The sequence below is a fragment of the Ursus americanus genome, chromosome 18 (genome assembly GCF_024610735.1).
Source record: "Ursus americanus isolate L20-20 chromosome 18, mUrsAme1.1.p, whole genome shotgun sequence".
Classification (NCBI taxonomy): Eukaryota; Metazoa; Chordata; class Mammalia; order Carnivora; family Ursidae; genus Ursus; species Ursus americanus.
In genome coordinates this window covers 53,317,991-53,340,602 of record NC_142144.1, presented here as the reverse complement: position 1 = coordinate 53,340,602, position 22,612 = coordinate 53,317,991, and the positions used below count along the sequence as shown (strand labels likewise).

The 22,612-nt window shown below is 38.2% G+C and overlaps 1 protein-coding gene across 1 annotated transcript in view; it reads left to right on the top strand.

The window, feature by feature from the left end:
- Nucleotides 1–321: 321 nt before the first annotated feature.
- Nucleotides 322–22,612, top strand: part of LURAP1L (leucine rich adaptor protein 1 like) — a 48,151-nt gene continuing 25,860 nt past the window's right edge. Inside the window, exon 1 of the mRNA XM_045780483.2 lies at nucleotides 322–1,360. Within this exon, the coding sequence (XP_045636439.1) occupies nucleotides 1,058–1,360 (303 nt within the window). The 5' untranslated portion in view covers nucleotides 322–1,057. The remainder of the gene's footprint in view (nucleotides 1,361–22,612) is intronic.

Sequence of the window (22,612 nt, the reverse complement as noted above, 5' to 3'; positions counted from 1 at the left end):
GAAATTTTGTTGAGATAGTTTCATTTTTTTACTAGTGTAAAAGTAGGAAAGGCTTCTAAAGCTAGACTTTTGCTGAATAGGAAGATAGGGGGTGGGGAATGACACTACATTTAAAGTCAATCTTCTTCCTGCAACTTTTATTAACTGTTTTAAAGGTTGTGGCTATCGGGCAATTTCGTCCGGGAAACGGAAACTCTAACACCCATATTTAGGTACTTCCAACTAAAAGCAGTTCACGGAAACTGCTGCTAGCAACAGGGTGGGAAAATTTCTGTTGCTCTTCTTTCCTGTGATATACGGTACAAGGGTTGGCCCTGGTTTGGTCCACCTGCCAGCGGAGTTTAAAGTTTCCAAGGCTCGGAGGAACACAATGACTTGGATCAAACTGCCTAAATGAGAAGAAGGGCACTTCTGCTACAACAAGGAAGCCGTTAAACTCCTACTAAGCTAACCATCTCTTTTATGCGTCCATGCACACGACCGACCTCCTCTATCACTGACCAGGGATTATTTCTGACAATCCAGGATATTCCGAAAGCTTGGAGACATATGGCTGGAAAATGAAACGACCCTGGAGTGTGGCCACATCATTACTTTGTGTCGCGTGGTACCAGATGGGCAATCAGTGAATGATGCAGAGATGTGAACGGACAGTTTTATAATGTGAATTTTCCCCCCGTAAAGCCAAAACAGACTTCATTTCCCTCTCTTTTCTTTTGGTTTATAATACTTGGATTTTCTCCTTTCTGCAATATCAATTAAATCAGTTTGGCAGTGGGGTAGCCAAAAAGGAAGAGGATGAAGCGATCCCTAAAATCTTAGTAAGTGTCTGAGGAGCCACAGCACCCAGGAAACTGCGGCTGCGACCCGCCTGGTCCTGTGCGGATTTCAGGGTTGAGAACAGCGCAAGCGGTTATGGAGCGGACGGTGCACTCCATCCGCCGAGGATAGAGACCCAGACGCCGGGAGGGGTCCGCTCATTTCGCCGCAGCCTTGGAGGCCGCTGCTGCCTCTCATCCGCCGCGTTTCATTACCATTATCCTCGTCTGGAAAAGTCATGGAAGACGGCCCGCTGCCAGACCTCAGAGACATCGAGCTGAAGCTGGGACGCAAAGTACCCGAGAGCCTAGTGCGCTCGCTCCGTGGGGAGGAGCCGATTCCCCAGGAAAGGGACAGGGACCCCTGCGGGGGGAGCGGCGGCGGCGGCGGCGGCTGCAGTAGCAGCAGCAGCAGCTGCAGCTTCCCTCCCTCCTTGTCGTCCTCCTCTTCGTCCTCTCCAACCTCTGGCTCCCCACGTCGTAGCCACTGCAGCGCCCTGGAGAGGCTGGAAACCAAGCTGCACTTCCTCAGGCAAGAGATGGTGAGTGCGGTGCACCAGCTGTGGCAATGAGGGCCCGGCCGAAAGGTGGGGCGGTCGGAAGATGGGCCCGCAGAGAGAGGGCGGCTGAGGCTGCAGAGCTGAGTGCAAGGCTCGTGGGAATGCGGGGTAGGGAAGCGCGCAGGGGGCGCGCGTCTGGAGGCTTGTTTACCCCGGACTTTGCTGGGTCGGGGTTTGCCAGGATAGGAGAGCCTGTTTTCCTCTGTGTACTTTGTGATAGCGCCGACTCGGTGCTTCAGACTCTGACCATTTAGCTGCTAGTCCGCAGCCTCTCAGGTACCCTGCCCGCCGGGGGTTTGCAGTCGCTAAGTCCATCTGGGGCCTGCTGTGTGCTGTTCACACTTTCGGTTCAAAAGGTGGCTCAGTCCTTTGCACTAAAGCAAAAATACTTCCTGGTTTGCCGAGAGGTGGCGAGGCAGTATCCCTGCCAGCGATCCTTCCCAGCTCACTCTTCCACCTTCACCGCTGGTTACTCCTTTATAATGCAAAGCCCCCCGCCCCTTGGTGCAGCAGCGGCAGCTGTTCCAAGGCCACTGTTAAGCTGATTCTCCACAGCTGGCTCTGAAAACAATGGCCCATTCGTCCTTGATGGCTTTAGGAATAGCTTGTTTCACTGTTTTGATCCTAGTGAGCAGGTGATCTCCAGGCCCAGGGATTTGCTAATGACCACTTCCTATCCTTCCCCCCCCCCTCAGTCCTCAATCTGCAATTGTTTTCTGTGTTGCTAGTAAACATTACTTTAAGATTAGGACAATGAGACTAGTACAGGGTCTGAGAATCCTTGTTATTCCGGATATACTTAAACAGAAAAAACTTATTTACTGGCCATGAGTTCTGGGGCGAGTCACTTGGCCTCTGTGAACCGCAGTTTATTTGTACAATAAACTGGTGGGAGGAAATAATTCCTTCCTAAATCCTTTGAAGAAACTAATCACAAAGCAACAGCATTTTCTACCGACCTGGAGTGGAGGAAAGTTCAAGAGTGGTCTCAGTCAACCCAGAGGATGGTGAGGATTTTCTACATAAAAGATCCTGTCTACTAGGGCTTTGCATTATAAAGGAGTAACCAGTGGTGTTTCCCTCATTCCTCTCTTTCTGCATTTGGAACACTCAGGAGGTAATAAATTCCACAGCATAAAGTAATCTTGGCAAATAGATAAGTGTAAAAAGCCAGTCTTCAGAAATCATGTCCTGTGTTCAGAATTTTCACTGTGTTATCTACATAAAGGTCCCAGGATATCACTCTAAAAAAACCTATCTCAAGATCTTTAAAGTTGGTATACCTAAGGACTTTGGTTTTATATCTCAAGGATCCATTTTCTTCCTACTTGGAACGTTCAGATGTTAAAAGCAAATTACACACACATACAGCTCTACATGTATAGGTCTATATATATATGTGTGCACGTGGGCATCTGTGTGTATACATTCAGCGTGTATAATGCAAACTAGTTTATTCATGTTTCACTGTCTAAGTACACACAGGTGGTATATCTTAGTTGTTCAAAAAGTACCAATTAAGCATTTACTACGGGTGCTGAAAATACAAAATGAAAAAGTCAAGGAGCTTGTCTGTTCAGGGCTCTCAAATCTCTTGCACTCATTTGCCATTTATTATTTGTAGTAAATCAAATCAAGAGTGTGGAAGAACGCCAAGGGGAGGGGGAATATGGTTATTTTCAACTAAGGACACTTTCTAGACTTACCTGTTTTTCTTAATGAAAATATCATAGACGTGGTAAAAGTCTGTCTCTCCCAGCCAGATCTTGCCGTGTGTGATGAGGGTATATTAATAAATACATTTTAAAAAACCAAAAGGAAACCCCAACAGCAGCAGCAAGTTGCTAAATTGGCTGTTTGTTATATCGTCTATGTGAAGCATCAGTAGCTGCAGGAGTATTTCCAGCACAGATGTTTTGTGTTAAACTTTGTATTCCACTGAAGGTCTCCAGGAAGAAAATAAAAACATTAGCCATGAGACTTTAGAGAAAAGATCGAGACAGGTATATTCCCCTGCTAGTGAGACCCGTTTACCCCATTTTACACAGCTCCTTTGGGTGCTAGAAACCCCAACTTTAGCATGACTGGGAAGCAACAGATTTGTTTGTATGTAGACTTGGCAGTTTTGTTATAAACACTGAACAGATGCAGTGTTGCAGTTCTTCCTGTCTCCTCCTCGGATCCCCACGTAGAGAAGTTAGGGAACCAGAGTGGAATATGACCTCTGCGTTGTGATCTTTCCGTTCTTTTCCGCCCTGTGCTGTGGGCACTGAGTTAAGCTCCTCTGTATTATGCATGAGTCCACATTTCATGTTTATTACTTTTAGTTGTCCACACATTGTTTTTCTGGATTGTCTGGAATTACCAGGTTTGGGGCCTGCCCTCGGAACTCCTTCTTAAGAAACACCTGAGCCAGGCACAAACCTTTCTGGAGACTTCCAGGAATTAAGCCTCCCTTCTTTTCTTATTAGTTAGATGTGTATACCATTGACACAATATTGCATAGGCTTGCAGGGAGGCCGTCTTAACACCAACTTCTTTACATACACATGATTTCATCATTGTCTCTCATCTCCTTTATGGCTTCATGGAGAATTCCCTTCACTCTTATTTGTGATGTTACAGTCAATGCTCTTAGAGGTCTGAGAGATGCAGTTGTAATAAAGGCACCTTGGAAGAGACTGAAGAGGGGGAAGAAACTCTGTTGCCAGGCTTCTTAATGGCGAAACTCTTATCGACAACATAAATAGCACCGTACATAATAAAGCTTGCGGGAGGGAAAATATTAGAAAAGAAAATCTGCAGGTTTGCATTTGGTATAGGAGGCCAATTTAAGGTAATGATCAGGATGTTTGGGGGAGGAGGCAGATTTTCTAGTATGTAAGCATTTTTATTTTGAATTTAGAGATAAGGAAATTTGATAATACAAAAACAAATGCAGAGATATACATAGGAAACTTTTAACGAAATTGGAGAGATGTCAGGCTTCTTGTGTAAAGTCTGCCCAATATATGTTCACTACTTTTCCTTTCAGACTGTTTTAATATTTGTCATCATTTGAGTCTAAAGTTGTACGGGGAAAGAGGAAGTATTTTCATCCACATTTTGCAACTGAGATCTTTGTGGCTTAACAGGCCAAGGTCACACAGCTAATTAGTGAATAGAGTCACAACTCGAACTCTTAACCTGACTCCGTGTACTGTGCTTTTCCCCTCATTCCAGTCTGCATACAGATCCGTGATAGCTCAGCACCCCCTAGAGTACTAAGGGATGAAGAAGAGAAGTTCTCAGGATGCATGGGAGGGGTTGTTTCAGATACAGGTTCATTCAATAATCAATGATTTATTGAGTGCCTACTATGTGCCAAATCTATCTCCAGACCTTGGTAATATACAACAAAATGGCTACTTTAAAAAGTTGATTTTTTTATCCCACATTCCCAATTGTTTTCATCCATGCAAAGACTGCTTTTACAAATGTTCTTAAGAATGGGACTTTCAGCATTGCTTATGAAATATTACTCTAAGTTTTCTAGTATCTCATGATATCCAAAATATTTTTCTAATAAATGTAAATAATCTCTGTCAAAACCTGGGTTTTATCATTTAGTAATAATTTTACATTACACTTTGTAAGATGTTCAGAGAGTTTTACTGTTATATCAATATGTCTGTGAAAATTATTTTCATCAGTTTTTCTCTGAAAGAAATTTCAAATTTGCCTAAGAAAAAGGCAATCACTAAAGGATCAAAATCTGGAATTGGCAGGGGTCTAATGCAGATAATTTGCCTTCCAGATAATTACTGTTCAGAAAATCAAAGAGGAGTTTGGCATGAAGTATATACTACCGGTTGATGCCACATTCTGGTTCCAATCGGTTCTGTATTATGTCGGGATGATTACTAATCTTTGGTAATACAACGCCATTATGAAAACTATGGAAACACTGTGTTCTGATTTCCATATTTTTGGCAATTGTTTGCACAGCAGCTGGGTAGTATATCTAATAGAATAAACAATCTCAAGCGAGTTACTTATCTTTTCTTACTATTAAAGCATTCAAATATCCCACCCAGTTCCTCCACTCTTGCTTTAATAAATTGTTCTGGGCAATTCCCAAACACACATACCCTCAGACAAATACTAGCATATGATACTAGCAGAACAGAAATCCCAATGTCACAGTTTTTATGAGTGGTAGATTTATACTTGGTTTTTGGTACTTTCTCTTATTGATCTCTTCTATATTTTGCCCCCCTGTTAAATGGCTTGCTGACTTTGTAATAAAAATGAAAGTTTTTTGGGGGTGCCTGGGTGGCTCAGTTGTTAAGCATCTGCCTTTGGCTCAGGGTGTGATCCCAGCGTTATGGGATCGAGCCCCACATCGGGCTCCTCTGCTGGGAGCCTGCTTCTTCCTTTCCCACTCCCCCTGCTTGTGTTCCCTCTCTCGCTAGCTGTCTCTCTCTCTCTGTCAAATGAATAAATTTAAAAATCTTAAAAAAAATGAAAGTTTTTTTATATTCCCTCAAAAAATATTTTCATTAGGGGCGCCTGGGTGGCACAGCGGTTAAGCGTCTGCCTTCGGCTCAGGGCGTGATCCCGGCGTTCTGGGATCGAGCCCCACATCAGGCTCCTCCACTATGAGCCTGCTTCTTCCTCTCCCACTCCCCCTGCCTGTGTTCCCTCTCTCGCTGGCTGTCTCTATCTCTGTCGAATAAATAAATAAAATCTTAAAAAAAAAAATATTTTCATTAAATTAACTTCACAATTGCTTTGGATATGTTCCTGAGTAGGCTAGGAGGTTTCTATCCCTTGTTCTATCATTCGGTCATTTTTCATAGCTAGTTAGTTTCAGTAATATTTTTACTATTTTATCATTTGATGATTTTTTTTTTAAGTTGGATAAAAATCTAAGAAAAACCCTTAGGTATATAATTGAGAAGCTGTAAAGTGGAAAGTACCTCCCTTGATGAGTTCACAAGATAGTGGGAAAGATAAAATGGGAATATAATTTGGCCAGAGAAAGATTGCAAACTGACATGTCAGCAGGTGCACAATGCCATAGCAGAGGTCAGACATCAGTGTTGAGGTGCACAGGTAAAGCTGAGGAAATTTGTGACAGTGCCCTGGACAAGGACTCAAAAGTGCTGATAATGATGCAAAGGAAGGGCTTAATATTAGGGATAAAGACATCAAGGAGATGAGGAAACCGATTCCTAATAATGGCTTCTTCTGTTATTACGCACAGGGAGCGCTAATTATGCTCACTTAAATCTGACAAAAATCTTGTTGAAACAGGTTTCCTTACACCGCGGCTCCAGAACTGACAGCAGTGCACACGAAGGTAGTAATGTCATTTGGCTAGAAACACAGAGACGATTTAGAGAATTTATACCTAATTTGAAAACAGTGACATTTCCAAATCTGAGGAGCCCTGCCCTGTACCTAGGAATGTCTGTTGAATTATTGGTGCATACTTAAAGAACATTTCCTGACCAAAAAGAATTCCTTTCCATTCCAGTCAAGTTGCACAACCATGCTGGCTTGATCTTGAGAGACCACAAATATTGTGAGATTTTTTTTAGACTGATTATGTTCATTTCCATGGCAGCACAAAAAAAACATAGCTTTAACCTTCCATTTTGTAATTAATAAATCACAATTAAACAAGAATTTGTCATATGTTAAGACTTTAGAGTTTTGTTTGTTTGTTTTTAAATACTACTTCTGAAACCAGCATTTATTGCTAAAGTCTCTGGGGTCCCTGATAACTTGTTACTTTTTTGTTGTTTTTCTTTGAAGGATGTTCCTCTTGTTCTTCTTTAATGGTTATTCTTCACTACTTAAGGGGTTGGGCTTCTGGTTTGGTGGACCCTTCATGGGTTTGCAGCTAGACAAGCTGAGATTCCAGTCAAGTCTAGAGCAAGTCAAGATACAAACCAGCAGGGCCCAGCAGGCTGCCAGGGCCCTGCACCCCCTCCCTATGGAGACTCTTAGCCCCTCTTCCCTGACCAGAGCCTGCCCGGCTCTCAGTGGCCCTCTTTCCAAACTTGGCTCTTTCACTCCTTGGTGTCTGGCATTGAGCAAGTTATATAACCACTTTAGGACTCAGCTTTCTTGTTAACATAGGGAGGAAAGTATCTCTATTAAGGCATTTTAAGAATTCAGTGAAATAATATAAGAAAATCAACTACTACAGAGGCATTCAGAAATAGTAAGGACAATGACAATAAGAGGTATTATGTCCATGGCACGGCTGTTCTGTTGATCTTACACCAGTAGCCGCAGATGGGCAATGTGGTTTCGGGACTGATTCAAATTTAAGCATTTCCTCTACTTGACTATTATAGCACCTCCCGTGTCATCACATGTTCCCCAGAGACTATGTTTCTATACAAAAGCAAAAAAAAAAAAAAAAAGAAAAGAAAAAAAATGTTCGTGGGCTTTGCCTAGCTTCAGTACAACTGGAAATCTTGATTTTGATTTCAGACTTTGCATTTATGAAGCAGATACTGTGAGCCAAGCACTCTGCAGTGTATAGTAGCCTAGATTAAATTACTGTGGAACCAAATTTTTGGTTTAGCCTAGGAAGTCTGCAAACTGAGACTAGTATTTAGTGTTTTTACAATGAAAGCTTTCTATGGGAAAAGCACTATGTTAGTTAAACATTTGATATGCATTATCCTACTGAAACCTTATAATAATCTTAAGGAAATATAATTTTAGTATCTCCTTTATAGATAAAGCATTGCAGATTATTGTGAATGCCCAAGACTACCTCCACAGTGAGGGGGGGAGCGAGGGTGAAGTCAGAATCTGAGCTTTAAACTATGACTGTATGATTACTTCTCATGCTTTCGAATATCTTGATGCACATCTTGACCCATATCTTGATTAAATGTACATATCTGCTCCTCCAGATTTGCAGAACGTTAAACATGGTAAACTGTATGTTTATTTACTATAAGCCCTCCAGGAGGAAAAGGATCGAAAGACAATCTCTGTCTTAGGAACACTCAAGATGTGGATGAACATACCCAAAAGTCACCTGGTCCCCAGCAACTGCACCCTTTCTTTTTTGCTACTGTCTTCAAGATCTTCATAAATACTTCTTCTCACTCCACAAAAGCTGCTGGTGAAGGATCCTCTCCCAGACCAGCTCAAGGCTCAGAACTCAGTAGTGGAGTTCAATAGTGTTCACGATCCAGAGTTTTACAAGCTTGCAACTGGTAGCATTTTGTTCCCTGAGAAATTCTGTTCGGGATAAGCTTGGATCTTAGATAACTCATAGAACTAGAAAACTGGGAATCTGACACCGTCTTGTGTCCATTTGAACAGCACCTTCAAGCCTGTTCTTCTAATAGGAACTCTATTATCCTATTTTTCAGTAGTGATACCAGTTGCACAGCACTGTGCTGGGACTTCCCAGATTGTGTGGTTGAAACACATTGATCCAAATTGAGCCCAATGTAAATCGTATTTATAGAATTCACAAAGAAAGGTTAAATTTTCAGACATATATTTCAAACATCTCAGTCTAAGCATTAAAAATATAATCCGAATAATTCATTTTTTAAAGGGATTAAACATTGAGCTAGATTTTTATACATAGCTATTATTGTGTTCATTTTACGGATAAGAAAACTATGGCTTATAGGGGTTAGCTAATTTGACGAAGTCACCGTAAGTTGTTTCTCAGCCATTCATTCAAACAACGACTTCTGTGAGCCTGGCTATATGCTGGATCCAATTTACTCCTAAACTGTACTATATGGACATACCATGGAGCATGCCCAGTTATTACGAATGGACATTTTTACAGTAATTTCATTATACCTACCAATGGACCTTTTGGTATTCCTTTAAAAACATTATTGTTTTCTTTTTATTTATTTATTTATTTATTTATTTTTTTAAAGATTTTATTTATTTATTTGACAGAGATAGACAGCCAGTGAGAGAGGGAACACAGCAGGGGAGTGGGAGAGGAAGAAGCAGGCTCATAGCGGAGGAGCCTGATGTGGGACTCGATCCCGGTACGCTGGGATCACGCCCTGAGCCGAAGGCAGACGCTTTAACGACTGCGCTACCCAGGCGCCCCTGTTTTCTTTTTAGAAGTTAAACGTATGCTTTCTCATTATAAAACTTCCAGAAATGTAGACACATTATAAAAAGAAAAACGAAAGTCCCGCTTCACCTGCCCCTGACACCACATCTTCTCCGTATTACTCCGTACCCCAAAGGAATCATTTGCTGACAGTTTGGTGTGAATCCTGTCAGGTCTTTCACTGTGTTTTTGCTGGCCTATACATGGTACATACACATTTATGTAAATTTAGCATGTGTGGATTTCATCTTCCTTGTTTTACATAATGATATTTTATTTGTTACCTAATAATTATTGGATGTTTACAGTATGCCAGTTAGTATTCTAAACAGTTTTCATGTATTATTTCTTTCTCCCTCTTCGCTCACTTATGACATAGGCAGTATGGGATATTGGGTCATATAAACAGATTCCTGATGTATCTTCAGAAATGTTTACTAGTCAATTTTTATCTTATTCTGTCACTTCACCTATATGCAGCCTAATGACTTATAATTAAAAAGAAAAAGTAATTACTTCACTTTTAATAATAAGAGATTGTCCAACTTTTAACTGTTCTTTTAGAAAGCGAATTCTTTTCATAGATATCAGACTTAATCAGACCATTCTTTAATTCAAGAAATAACTAAATCTTCAAATTGGAGTATGCTTCTCCCCAATCACGTACCACTTCAACATAATCTTCTTATTGAGTTTTTTTCTGGTAATAATAATAAAAATAAAAACTGAAAGTTGGACCAAAAGGCTAACATGGCGCAAGGTGGTCTATGCCACATGGAGAAGGCAGAATGGCATCCCGTGGATTTAGTGTGCCTTCAGTCTTCATGGCTCAAAAACATCTTAGTTTTTTTTTTTTCCTCAGATTTTGGAATGCTCATGATAACAAAACAGCTTCTGTTCCTAGAGATGAGACATAATCAGAACGTCTGAGCTTTCGATTAAAGAAATAATCAGTATCTTTCAAATCGACTCTTACAAGAAAGTGATGTATAAACTAGAACTATACTATATCACTGACTAATAAGCCCTCTCTCTGCAGGCCCTTGGCAGTGGAAAGCTAGAAGATTGGGGAAGGAAGGAATCAGGGCGGGAGTGAGATGGGAATTTGATTGTGTCCTGGCTCAGCTGGACCCAGCACTTCATTTAGCAGCTTGGGGACAGCACCATCTCTTAACTGCCTTGGTTGGCTCAGCCAGCATGACCATCGCAATTCAGCCTGTATTCTGATACATTTTATTCAAAATGTTAATCCTATCAAGAGATAGTCATATTGGACTAAGTTCTCAAACGGACCTCTGATGTCTTATCGTTGACTTCAGATTTTCAGAGGGTAATCATTTCCCTCATTTCTAAGTTCTAAGTGGCATGTCACAGTCGCAGGCATGTCCCCACCCCTCTACCGTCAGCATAGCATGGCTTTTCTAGAATAATTTTTAATTAAAAAATTTTTGTAGATAATATGGCCTGCTTATGTGTGAACTAAAAAATTATTAGCATTATCTACTTGTAATTAAAATTATGGAATGCTCTTTTCTTCCTTTGTATTTTAAATTAGGGCACCTGAAGCGAGCTAGAATTAAGTTTTTGACTTTCCGTATATTTGATGAGCAGAATAAAATTGTTGCTGTGTTAATACTCACCATCAGTAAATTCATAAAATGTTGTAATACCAGCATCCCAAACAGTGAGCTATGTCTGTTACAACTCTGATTTCTGGCACAGGCTATTCTTCTAACAGGTTCCCTGATTTGTTTCTGTTGCAAAACTTGTCTACATCATTGTTGTTTTAGTGTTAACTAAACAAAGCTTGAGATCAAAGTTGAGAAGGAAATTTCTCTCCTCGTGGTGATGAAGTTCAGCTTTCAAGGCTGCTAAATTCAGAGATCTACCTCCCTTTTGCCAATTTTCACTCCCTAAGTTTTATGTATCCTAAAATTTTTCTGAACAAGTGCAAGCATACCTATAGTTTCTTTTCTACCTTTAGCTATAATTATAGACATATATTTGGAAAGGTATATGTTTGTATAATTTTAAAATTGAGACTTTTAGGATCTCATGTTGCAGCTGGTTTTCTAGCTACAGCATTGATACACACCACACACACACGGCTTCAAAGCACAATTCACAGTGCTGCCACTTTGGACAGATTACTGGCGAAGACAGAAGTTAGACTCACTCTATTTGTATAAAAATATGGCTGTTGATGAGGTAGAGACAAGGTCAATAACCTCTAGAAATAGATAAGAGCATCAGAATCCTAGGGTGGGAAGAAAATTCAGAGGTCATCTAGACCAATTCCAAGTGTCTTCCTAGCTAGTTGATCACGCCTCCTTTGCTGAAATTTCTTCAGTGGTACATCCTTCCCTGGATCCCAAGGCAGACCATTCTGTTTTCAGACACATCTATTCATTTATATCTGTTAATTCCAGTTGTTCATCAAAAGACACACTCTGTAATCATTCACTGTGGCGAGAAATGCTCCAGCACGTGTGCCTATGAGCCATGCGTTTATAATTTAAGATGAAAACTCCATCAGGTATGTAGTACAACAAAAGGTCAATGGATTTCTCATAGGTTTGTACTTATGTGGCTAACATAAAAGACTTTCTTGCCTTTCTTGCAAAATGAAAAAAGAACAGCAAAGCAGAGCATTGGTGAGGCTGGAGAGGAATGGGCATTCTCCTGCACTACAGCTGGAAGGGGATGTTGAAGGAAACTTTAGAGGTAAACGATGCCATATTAAAAGAAGAAGAAAAAAGATTCTTCTTGACATAGCAGTTCTGATGCAGGTAATACTTAGGATAAATATAGAAATCTACCCCAAGGAAACAATAATGAATTTGTACAAAAATATGATTTAAGTTTATACATTTGATATTATATATGACTGAAAAAATGGAATAATCTGAATGACAAATAATGGCAGGTTATTTATGTGCAAGGGATAGAACTTGATGTAGCTATTAAAATTATGTTGCAAAAATATTTATGGAAGAGAGAAAATGGTTATGGATATATTCACATAAACAACAAAAGGCTGAAATAAAAGACCTTACAGTGTTAACAGTGGTATCGTATGATGGTAGTAGGGTTATGGGCGGCTTTTTCTGTTTCTCTGTTGAGATCTTTTGCTTTACCCAATTTCTCTGCACAAAGTATATACTGTATTTTGATAAGAAAAAAATTATATGTAGATAGAACTTTTTAAAAACTAAAAGTCAGGATGTAGGCTTTAGAATAAGGTAGAGCTGAATTCAAGGGATCACAGATCTTCCTTTAACCAGCGATGTGTCTTTAAGCACATAATGAGTTTAATATATGTAAACTGGCTGGGATTCTGCCTGCTTAATTGTAGGCACTTACTAAACATGGACTCTTTTTGTCCTTCCATTTGATTAATGACTTAACTCTTTGACACTTTTAGGAAAGGATGAGACTAGATTTTTTCCTATTATTCATCTTTCATTTTCTTCCTTTTATTCTATTTCATAGAAGAAGGGACATGGCAATATGTAAAATAGCTTCTTATTTTGCACGTACTCCATCTGAGTTGCTAAATTTGGCATTAGTCATCCCTGCACAGAAATAATACCCAGAATGATTAGCGCCCACATAAGAACTGGCCACTTCAAACTCTGGAACATCCTCGCTGCAGAGTAAGGTGAATTAGTAACCAACTGGCTCCTCAGGATTTTAGTCCTAGTGGCTGATAGTAATCATGGACGAGTCCACGTTAAGAAGGTACTGGAACTGACAGCTCCTTTCAGAGATGTTTGCAAAGCATTCCACAGTCTCTTCGTGTGAGCTTACAGGAACTTTATGCTTCTTGCCAGAAATAGGTAGGTAGACTATATTAGCACTCAGATACATGTTCACATAGGCTTTCGGAGAGCAAATTAGTCCTTGCCCAGAATGCAGAAAAGGATGAGAGATAATTGATTACAGACAAAGACCTTTTTAGGATTTCACAGGAAGCACAGGCAAGAACCTGAACCCGTGCTCTAGTCTTCTACCATTTAAAAATCTGATGATAAAATTGTAAGGAAATAATACACAAGGAGCCACCAAATATAACTTAATCACTTAGATCAGTGATTTTAGGCTAGGCACACTATAAAATTGAATGATTTAATGGTAGACTAAATATTGTGCATTGACAAGAACCTTTATTTTTTTAATTTTTTATTTATTTTTTTATTTATTAGACAGAGAGAGATATAGCGAGAGAGAGGGAACACAAGCAGGAGGAGTGGAAGAGGGAGCATCAGGCTTCCTGCTTGGCAGGAAGCCTGATGCAGGGCTCAATCCTGGGACCCTGGGAAGACCTGAGCCAAAGGCAGACGCTTAACAATTGAGCCACCCAGGCGCCCCTGACAAAAACCTTTCTGTAGTGAAAGCACACTATTATTTAAAATAGATTTATAAAAAATAAAATGTATTTGTAAGTCTCTGGGGCTAAAGATTTCCAAGGGTGAAAGTCTTGACAAAATTCTATACACATGACTTCATTTGTCACTTTCCTAAACTTTAGGCTGTGTATTTCAACGCAGTTAATACTATTGTTCACTGTCTTTTTTCCCCCCTCACTATAATCACCATGTGAACAGAGGCTATGACTAATCAATGCTTGTATTTCCCTAATGCCCAGCCAATTATTTAGGGACGCCCACGTGTTAAATGTGTGAATTAAAGTACACTTTAATCCTGCTTCTGATTTTTGTGTTTGGAATGCACTAGCAACATTTCCTTTTTGGACTGGAACATAGAACCTCAATCCCTCCTCTGCATCCCACCAACGAAACCCAGTCACATGGAATGTAGGTTCTTGGTTAAAAAAAGACTAAAATACTTTTCTCCAATCGGTTATTGTGATACTTGATGAAAGAAAGAAAGAAAGAAAGAAAGAAAGAAAGAAAGAAAGAAAGAAAGAAAGAAAGAAAGAAAGAAAGAAAGAAAGAAGAGAAAAAGAAAAGAAAAGAGAAAAGAAAAAAGAAAAGAAAAGAAAAGAAAGAAACTTTCTGCCTGCTTAGTGGTGGGACAGCAAAATTTCTTCTTGGTTGCATGACCTGCTCTATCCTTAGACATAGTCAGTCTCAGGAAACATTGTTCCCAGGAGTGCTGGCAGAACATAAAAATAAAAAGAGTTGTTTTTCTTCTCTGATAAGTTAGTGAAGAATGTACACATTTTAGGTTTTGTCATCCTCTTTTCCTGCTCTGGAGTGAGATTTTGAAGTTTCAGAGTGAAAAGAAAGAACTTAAAAAAGAAAAACATTATCGTAACATGTTAGTATAGTGTTGTATGCATACTGTATTGATATATGGTATGGTCCTATGTGGTTTTGGTTGAAAATAATAATCTTTGAATTTGACAGCCTAATTTAGTACATGGGTAGCATTAATCACGAGGGTATTAACTGTCTATCCTTGGCACAGCCCTTGGTATAGACTTGAAAACTTATGAGTACAATGTGACTTGTATCTGAGGTGTTTAAGATAGTTGTTCAGATTGGTACTGTCCAGATGGGTAAACTGGATGGACAGAATGAAGAAGACTAGGTTTCTTTCTTTTTTTTTTTTTTAAGATTTTATTTATTTATTTGACAGAGAGATAGACAGCCAGCAAGAGAGGGAACACAAGCAGGGGGAGTGGGAGAGGAAGAAGCAGGCTCACAGTGGAGGAGCCTGATGTGGGGCTCGATCCCATAACGCCGGGATCACGCCCTGAGCTGAAGGCAGACACGCCCAATGACTGCGCCACCCAGGCGCCCCAGAAGACTAGGTTTCTTGCGTATCCTTCTAAGATTCTAGAATAGAAAGGAATTTTAATGAACCAAACCATTTTTCTGTTTTTAATTTGGAACTAGAATCAAAAGATAAGAAATGGCCACCAAATGTTCTGGCATTACTACCTAATCAGCAACTGGATGGGTTTCCTTCTGGATCTTTGCATCTTTACAAGAACGTTTAAAAATACTCTCCCCTTGGTTCAGTTGGTTAAGCACATGCCTTCCCCTCAGGTCATGATCTCAGGGTCCTGGGATCCAGCCCCAGGCGGGCTCCCTGCTCCCTCTTCCTCTACCTCTCTGCCTGGCTTGCGCTCTCTCTCTCTCATTCATTTTCTCTCTCAAATAAGTAAAATCTTTAAAAAAATTAAAAAAAAAACTCTCCCCAAAGGTATTCATTTTACTACCTTCCAAGAAGCTACACTATATGGGCTTTTGCTGCTGTTAAGCTTGGTCTTTCTTATTTATATCATCCTCAGCAGGAGTACCAAATATGTGGCATTTCTTAAAACCTTTTTATTTTAAATAATTATAGATGTTGCATAAAAGCTACAAAAATCACTATATACCCCTCACCCAGATTCTCCCACATGTTAATATTTTACATGTCTTTTCATTCACTCTTTTCCTCCCACCTCCTCCTCCTTCCCCTCCCCTCCCCCTCTCTCTCCACACACATATTCTTAAACATTCTTAATTTAAAAGTTGCAGAAATGATATTACTTTACTTCTAAATACTTCAGTGACCATTTCTCAAAATCACAAACAGTTGTGGGGCTTCAGTGGTGTCCTCCCTCCCTCCTGTATGCAGTGCAGTCATAATAACTTACATCACTGCTGAGTTCAGACATGTCCTAAGAATACTCTTCAGCGGAGCACTGTAAATGGCCACTCCGCACCAGTCAGAAACCTGCCTGAGGCTAGCACTCAGTTGGATCATAGAAGTAGCTCTCCCTGAATCATAGTAGGAGCAATTAGAAGAACACGCCCTCAATTTCTCACTTTCCTGTTGACTCAATGCTAGAAATTCTGTTGTCACAAGATTGTCTTTCAGCCAGAGCTCCAGATCCATATGAAAATATGAAATAATAAGTGGAAGATTTGGGACTGTAGGTGGTATTCAGTAAATATATTTTAAGCATTGGATACAGTTACAACACTATTGCCTTCTATTTAAATTGTATGCAAGTAAGGATTTGAGAGCCAGCTTTTTTTTTTCTTCTTTTTAAGTAAGGAAAAAGAGAGATAAGGACACAGGAGAAGGAAATAATGTTTGGGCATTTTTGTCTAAGAAGATATTTCTCCTGTGAGTCATTACCTTGCACTGTATACCATCATTTACAAAGCATTTGCATATATGCTATCCTCAGTCCTGGGGTCATGAGGTTACAGTGATAATACATGAATATAGCATTGGCTATATATGTTTCAATACAGTGCTTATAGTAATATTTGCTAGAATATAGGATTTGCCCAATAAATGTGACTATTAATAATAGCCTCTTGCCTATATTATAGTTACTCGGTCAAAGAAGTAATGAATCAAGCTATACTATTACCAGGAGCTATATTAAATTTAGTTTAAAAAACCCAGACAAACTCCTTTTGGGGATTATATTTAATAGTAAAATCCATATGTTGAATTCACTCTTGAAATATATCACTTCTTTTCCTTTAGTCTGGCCATGTTCAGAATTTGCCAGGAGCTATGGCCCGGATAACCCTGATGAAATGAAATAGAATTTTAACTTTGCTATTCTGCCTCTTAACTTTGAGTTTATTTACTTCATTTTAAAAATTCATTTTTGTGTTTTCTTTGTAATGTAATACTTGTTTCAATTATTCCTTATTTGGAAGTTTCAAAAATTAGTTTGTAAATGCCAGAATAAATATGGGAAAAGAAAGTCAGGATAACTAAGAGATTTATGGTCTTCTCTATATGTGTGTTTTTGTTAGAGGGGGAAAATGAACTAGTATGTGACAAGGATTATTTTGGTATACATTGGACCCATGATGATGAATCTAGATTGCATGTTATTTTAATAAGGAACAGAGTTAAGGACTTAGAAATGGATCTTGAAATTTCCCCCACTTTGTCTGGTTCCCCTTCCTCCTATCACCATCCCCAGTAGCCTAGGAAATTATATAAATTACCACTGTGTGTCCAACATGCATCCTGCTAGAAGGTTAGTCTGGTACTATGGGGAAATAAAATCTGGATTCTCTACACAGTATGCTTAATACAAAATGAAACTACTTTCTTAGATGTCCGTTTTGGTATCATTTCTTTGGGTTGTCAGTCAAGTTGATTTTTATCAGCATACGTATTTGCTGTCTATGACCTTGGTCCGTACTTTGGAGGGGAGTTAGACTGATGAATATCCTGTCTGTCTTTTTGAACTTGTTTGGTTACTCAATGACAGTACTTTTAAATTTCCCTCCTTTTCCAACCGTGTTATAATTAACATTTAGAAGTAGGATTTAGAGATTAATTTTATAGACGATGGGGAGCTGAAGCAACTGACTACTTCCACTCTTTTGAAATTGAAATCTTAGATGGATTCATATATGATAAGATCAAGAATTTTGAGATATTAATGGTTGTCACATAGTCTATTGATACATACTATAAACTTTAAAGGACAGTTTAAAAGACACAGGGAAAAAGATTCTTCAAGCAGTGTTCCTTCCAGTCATGATACAAAGCCATCTTTTTTAGTGAACCATATCTTTACTTGTCACCAGACATGGAAAATCAACATGCTTTGAAAGGCAGCACCAGCACAAGGAGCTGCCCAAACATTTTGACTTAATTAATAAATAAAATGAGTTCAGAAGATGGTTCTTAGCCATCGGTAAATAAATAACAAGGCTGAACTCATAAATGGATACCTCTTTGTATGTTGGAGCCTTTTAAGTAATCATAGCATAACCATCTTACCTTATCGACATTAGGAAGAAATTGAGTTGAAGCGATTATTGCTGGAGTGTGTACACTGTTTTATTCAAAACCCCAGCCATTAATTAGGTCTCCTAGGAGCGCTATCAAATGCTCACAGTGCTGAGTTGGAAGTGGAGATACAGAGACTGAGTGATTTACAGTAGATCAAGCCAAGGCCAGATTTCCTACTTTCCATACTGGTTGTTCAGGATACCGTGGAGCGGCCACTACAAAGAGGGGAAATGCATTTCCAGTTAAACTTTAATTCCAAACTTTAGAAGTCCAGACATCATTACTGAGAATGCTCAGCGATTTCATAACATTAAGTGTTAGGTTATTTTTGTTTGCTTTTAGTCTTAAGACAAATTGATTCTATTTGGATTTCACCCAAAATTCTTTAAGGAGAAAAACACTTTTACTTTTTTTTTTTTTAACATCGAGTTGATTTTGGGCAATAGGATCAATAACTTGAAAAACTTATCCTCTCCATGGAAATAACCCAGTGCCTTTTTGTAAGCATAATTCAGTGCTGCTCAAATGTTCTAACTCTTCTGAGAACAAATAAAATAAGTTAAGTATACATTAAGAATGTCACTTTGATTCACACACTTGAAAATGAGTCTAGCAAGAATCTATTTGCCATCTCTTGACCTTACACCTGAAATTAAATTTGCCCTGTCAAAAATCTTGGTTGCTTGAATTAAACACTGATGATGAATAAATATAAGCATTTCCAAATCCTCCCTCCTTGTTGGGCCTTACAGACAGATGGAAACTCTCAGCTGCACACTATTTGACTATGTAAATATCCACCTGGACAGAGCCCCCCCTGAAGCACTGTCTTTCCTTTTTCCTATGAAAGAAAGAAATACTTCTTTCAAAGGAATCGAGTAGATGCAACACATAATTTTAAGAATCATCTATATCCCATTCCTGTATAAGCTCCAGAAGAAATACAAATAAAATTAAAGACATGGATTTCAGGTTATTGTCAAATCCATCAGGTGAGTAAGGCGTGAGGTTATTCCTAAAACAGTAACATTTAACATCCATGGTATTGAAAATTGTAGTTTAATCCCAAAGGTCCACAAACTTAATAAAATGTAATTTTTATAAGAAGCACATTATATCATAAGCATTTAATACTGTGCCTAGGAACTGGTCATCTGCATCTTGATGTAGAAACCCAGCTCCATTTCTGATGCGTCTTGTATATATTATTGACTCTCAACATTTATACATGCTATTCCTTTTGCCTGTATCTTTCTTCCTCCCACTCCCATGCCTCGTATCTCATCAGTTAGCTCTACCTTGATATCCTTCAAGTCATCCCTTGATAACATAATATTTTATTTTCATTTTTTATTGTTTATTCTTTTTAAAAAAATTTTTATTATGTTAGTCACCATACAGTACATCATTAGTTTTTGATGTAGTGTTCCATGATTCATTGTTTGCTTATAACACCCAGTGCTCCATGCAATATGTGCCCGCCTTAATACCCACCACCTGCCTAGCCCAATCCCCCACCCCCCTCCCCTCTGAAACCCTCAGTTTCCCGGAGTCCATAGTCTCTCGTGGTTCATTCCCCCTTCTGTTTACCCCCCCCCCCACTAAGCTATAATGTTCTCTCCTAGATAGAATCACGTCCAACATATATCTAGAATTTAGCAGAGTGTAAGAGCTCAATATTGGAGGAATAAATTAATAAAGCTATCTAGGAAATGACCTTCAAAGAAGTGATGGGGGGAACAGTAGGTAGAGATAATAGGTTGAGCAAATTTGGGGGTACTATAAGCCCTTAGCGCCTAGGAAACCATAATGAGAATGATTAAAGTAGATGGAGGGTTATGTTGGAGTTAATGAAAATAAGATTGAAAAGGTAAAATAATCCCAATTAATCAGAATACTAAGCTAAGAAATTTGAGTATGGTTTGATAGGCAATAAGGACCAATTGTAGTTATTATTTTAGGGAAGTTATGTAATGAAAGCTGTTATATTTTTGTACACTTAAAATATTTTTTTCCCTTACAGTTCTCTTCTTGAGAACTAAACAGTTTCCATGTGTTTTATATTATGGGATCCTTGAAGTATGTTGTACTTTTAAAATACTTATAAACAAGAAAGCTCACTGAAAGCTCACTGATTGCCAAGGAATGAAAATTTGCAATAAAATAAAAATTATAAAAATATTTTTGGAACAAGGAATGAGAGATTATACTTGTACAAGATATAAATATTTCAAAAATGTTTGTTCCTATCAGATATAATTCCATAATTACACAGATATTATTGATTACAAGATATGCCTTCAATAAATTTAAGTTGCCTTTATTAGTATGGTGACATTTTCTAAATAAAAAAAAATTAAATGCTTTAATCATCCAAATGACATTATCCATGATTGGCTATTTATATAATTCTGTTTATAACTGTCTGATTTATTTTGTAATTAATGTTTTTTCTAATTAAAATGTAATATACACTACTGAATTATATTTTAAAAAGTACATGAAATATAAGAAAGGGAGGGGACAAAAGACACGATTACATTACTCTGAGGCTATTATTAACATTTTTGTCTTATTTTATTCTAGTATTTTTTTCTGTAATTTTTCCTTTGCATTGTTGAAGTTATAATATATACCTTGTATTTTTTATAGTATCTTTTTGCTTGACACTGTATCATAAATCTTTTCGTATATGATTTTCCTAAACCTAATTTGTACTGCATGAGAAATATTCCCTTTTTTGCACATTTCCTTAATATTGGATAACTTGTTTCTTTTTTGTTGTGATGTTATAGTATTTAATGTTATTTCTTTAATAATTCCTAGGTTGGGGGAATAAATGTCTTTCCTTTTGATTTTCCAACTCTTGATTTCTTTTTCCTTTGTCACACTGAATATTTGAGTAGTTTGGTTTTTTTAAAGAGGTGAATGAATGCTGGGTTTTTGAGCCCTTGCATAGGGAAAAGGAAGCAGGTAAGCACGTGGGCTTCAGAGCCAGAGAGATCTAAACCTGAGTTCCAGCTCCATTACTTTCTGATTGTGTGATGCTGGGAAGGTATAGATCCTCTCTGGGTTGCAATTTGAAGATAATAATATTTGCCATTTAGAGTATTTATGAAGTCTAGGTGAAAAATACATAAAGGGTACTTACAGTATCTGAAACTAGTGCTTTGTTAAAGGCTAGCTCTTATCATTTATGTTATTATTGTTGGTATTCTTTCCTGTCACTATGGAAGCTAGCAAGTTAAAGGGTTTAAATTTCTATGTGGAATTACAAAAATAATAAGAAAATATTCAAAACAGCAAATGTGTTATCAACAACAAAAACCTACACTACCTTGAAACTACATTGCTCCCAAGACTCTTCCTATTTCTGCCTTCAACCAGAGGGCTTTACTTGGGGGCATTATGCTTATTTCCCAGAATTCAACATACCACCTCCACCTGCTCTTTATCCTACTTCCTGAGCAATGAATTCTGATAATTGCAGAACTAGCCTAAAAACATGCTATAGCTACCGAAGAGTGGCAATAGGAATCACACTCTGATAATTTATAAAAGCAGCACATACAGAGTGTGAGGAGGGACCCATGCCAAGTTGTAGTTGACTGCAAAAATCACGTTTCTGAATGAGGAGATAGACATTGGGGAAGAAGAACAGCCCTTTTTCTCACAACTTTTAGAGGAGCCTAGGTGCAACATAGATTATATCTTTAAGCTCCATCCATGAGGACTGTAATTAGTAGAAAATAATCTCAAACTCTAATGATAGTTTGAGTGAAAGCTTATGTTTTTATTGTAGTAACCTTGTCTTTTTTTCTGTATAACAATTTAGGATGAGAACTTGAGTTTTATATTAATTTCAGAAAATTCCTTAGGGATTTTATTTGAATGAGAACTATATATATATTCCTTTAATAGATTTCAAATCCAATACAAACATAGCCTTATTTCGAAAATTCACACTCAAGGGAAAATATGGCATCATCTTTGCTACTTATATGGCAAACAGCTACATCCATTAAAATCCATCTATTATTTGGTATAACCTGCACGAATATACTTTTTTTCATTTTTATCATTGGAGTTCAAGAATTATATTTATGAAACCAACTCCAAAAGGATAAAGAAATATCAAAGTTTTATCATAAGCATCATTCTTATTTCTAATTTATAATGAAAAGCATGCATAATTATGAAATTGTAAATTCTTCACAGATGAAATTTTTAGTGTAATGTTAGGATAAAGTGTCATGTGAGCAAAAAATAGTAAAAAAAAAAAACCTGGTATGATTATGAAACTAAGTGTCAGGACATATCCTGATGAATTCATCATGTACCATCTGCTCCAATAATTCTTGCCACTAGCAGCCATATTTTGCCAGTGAGTA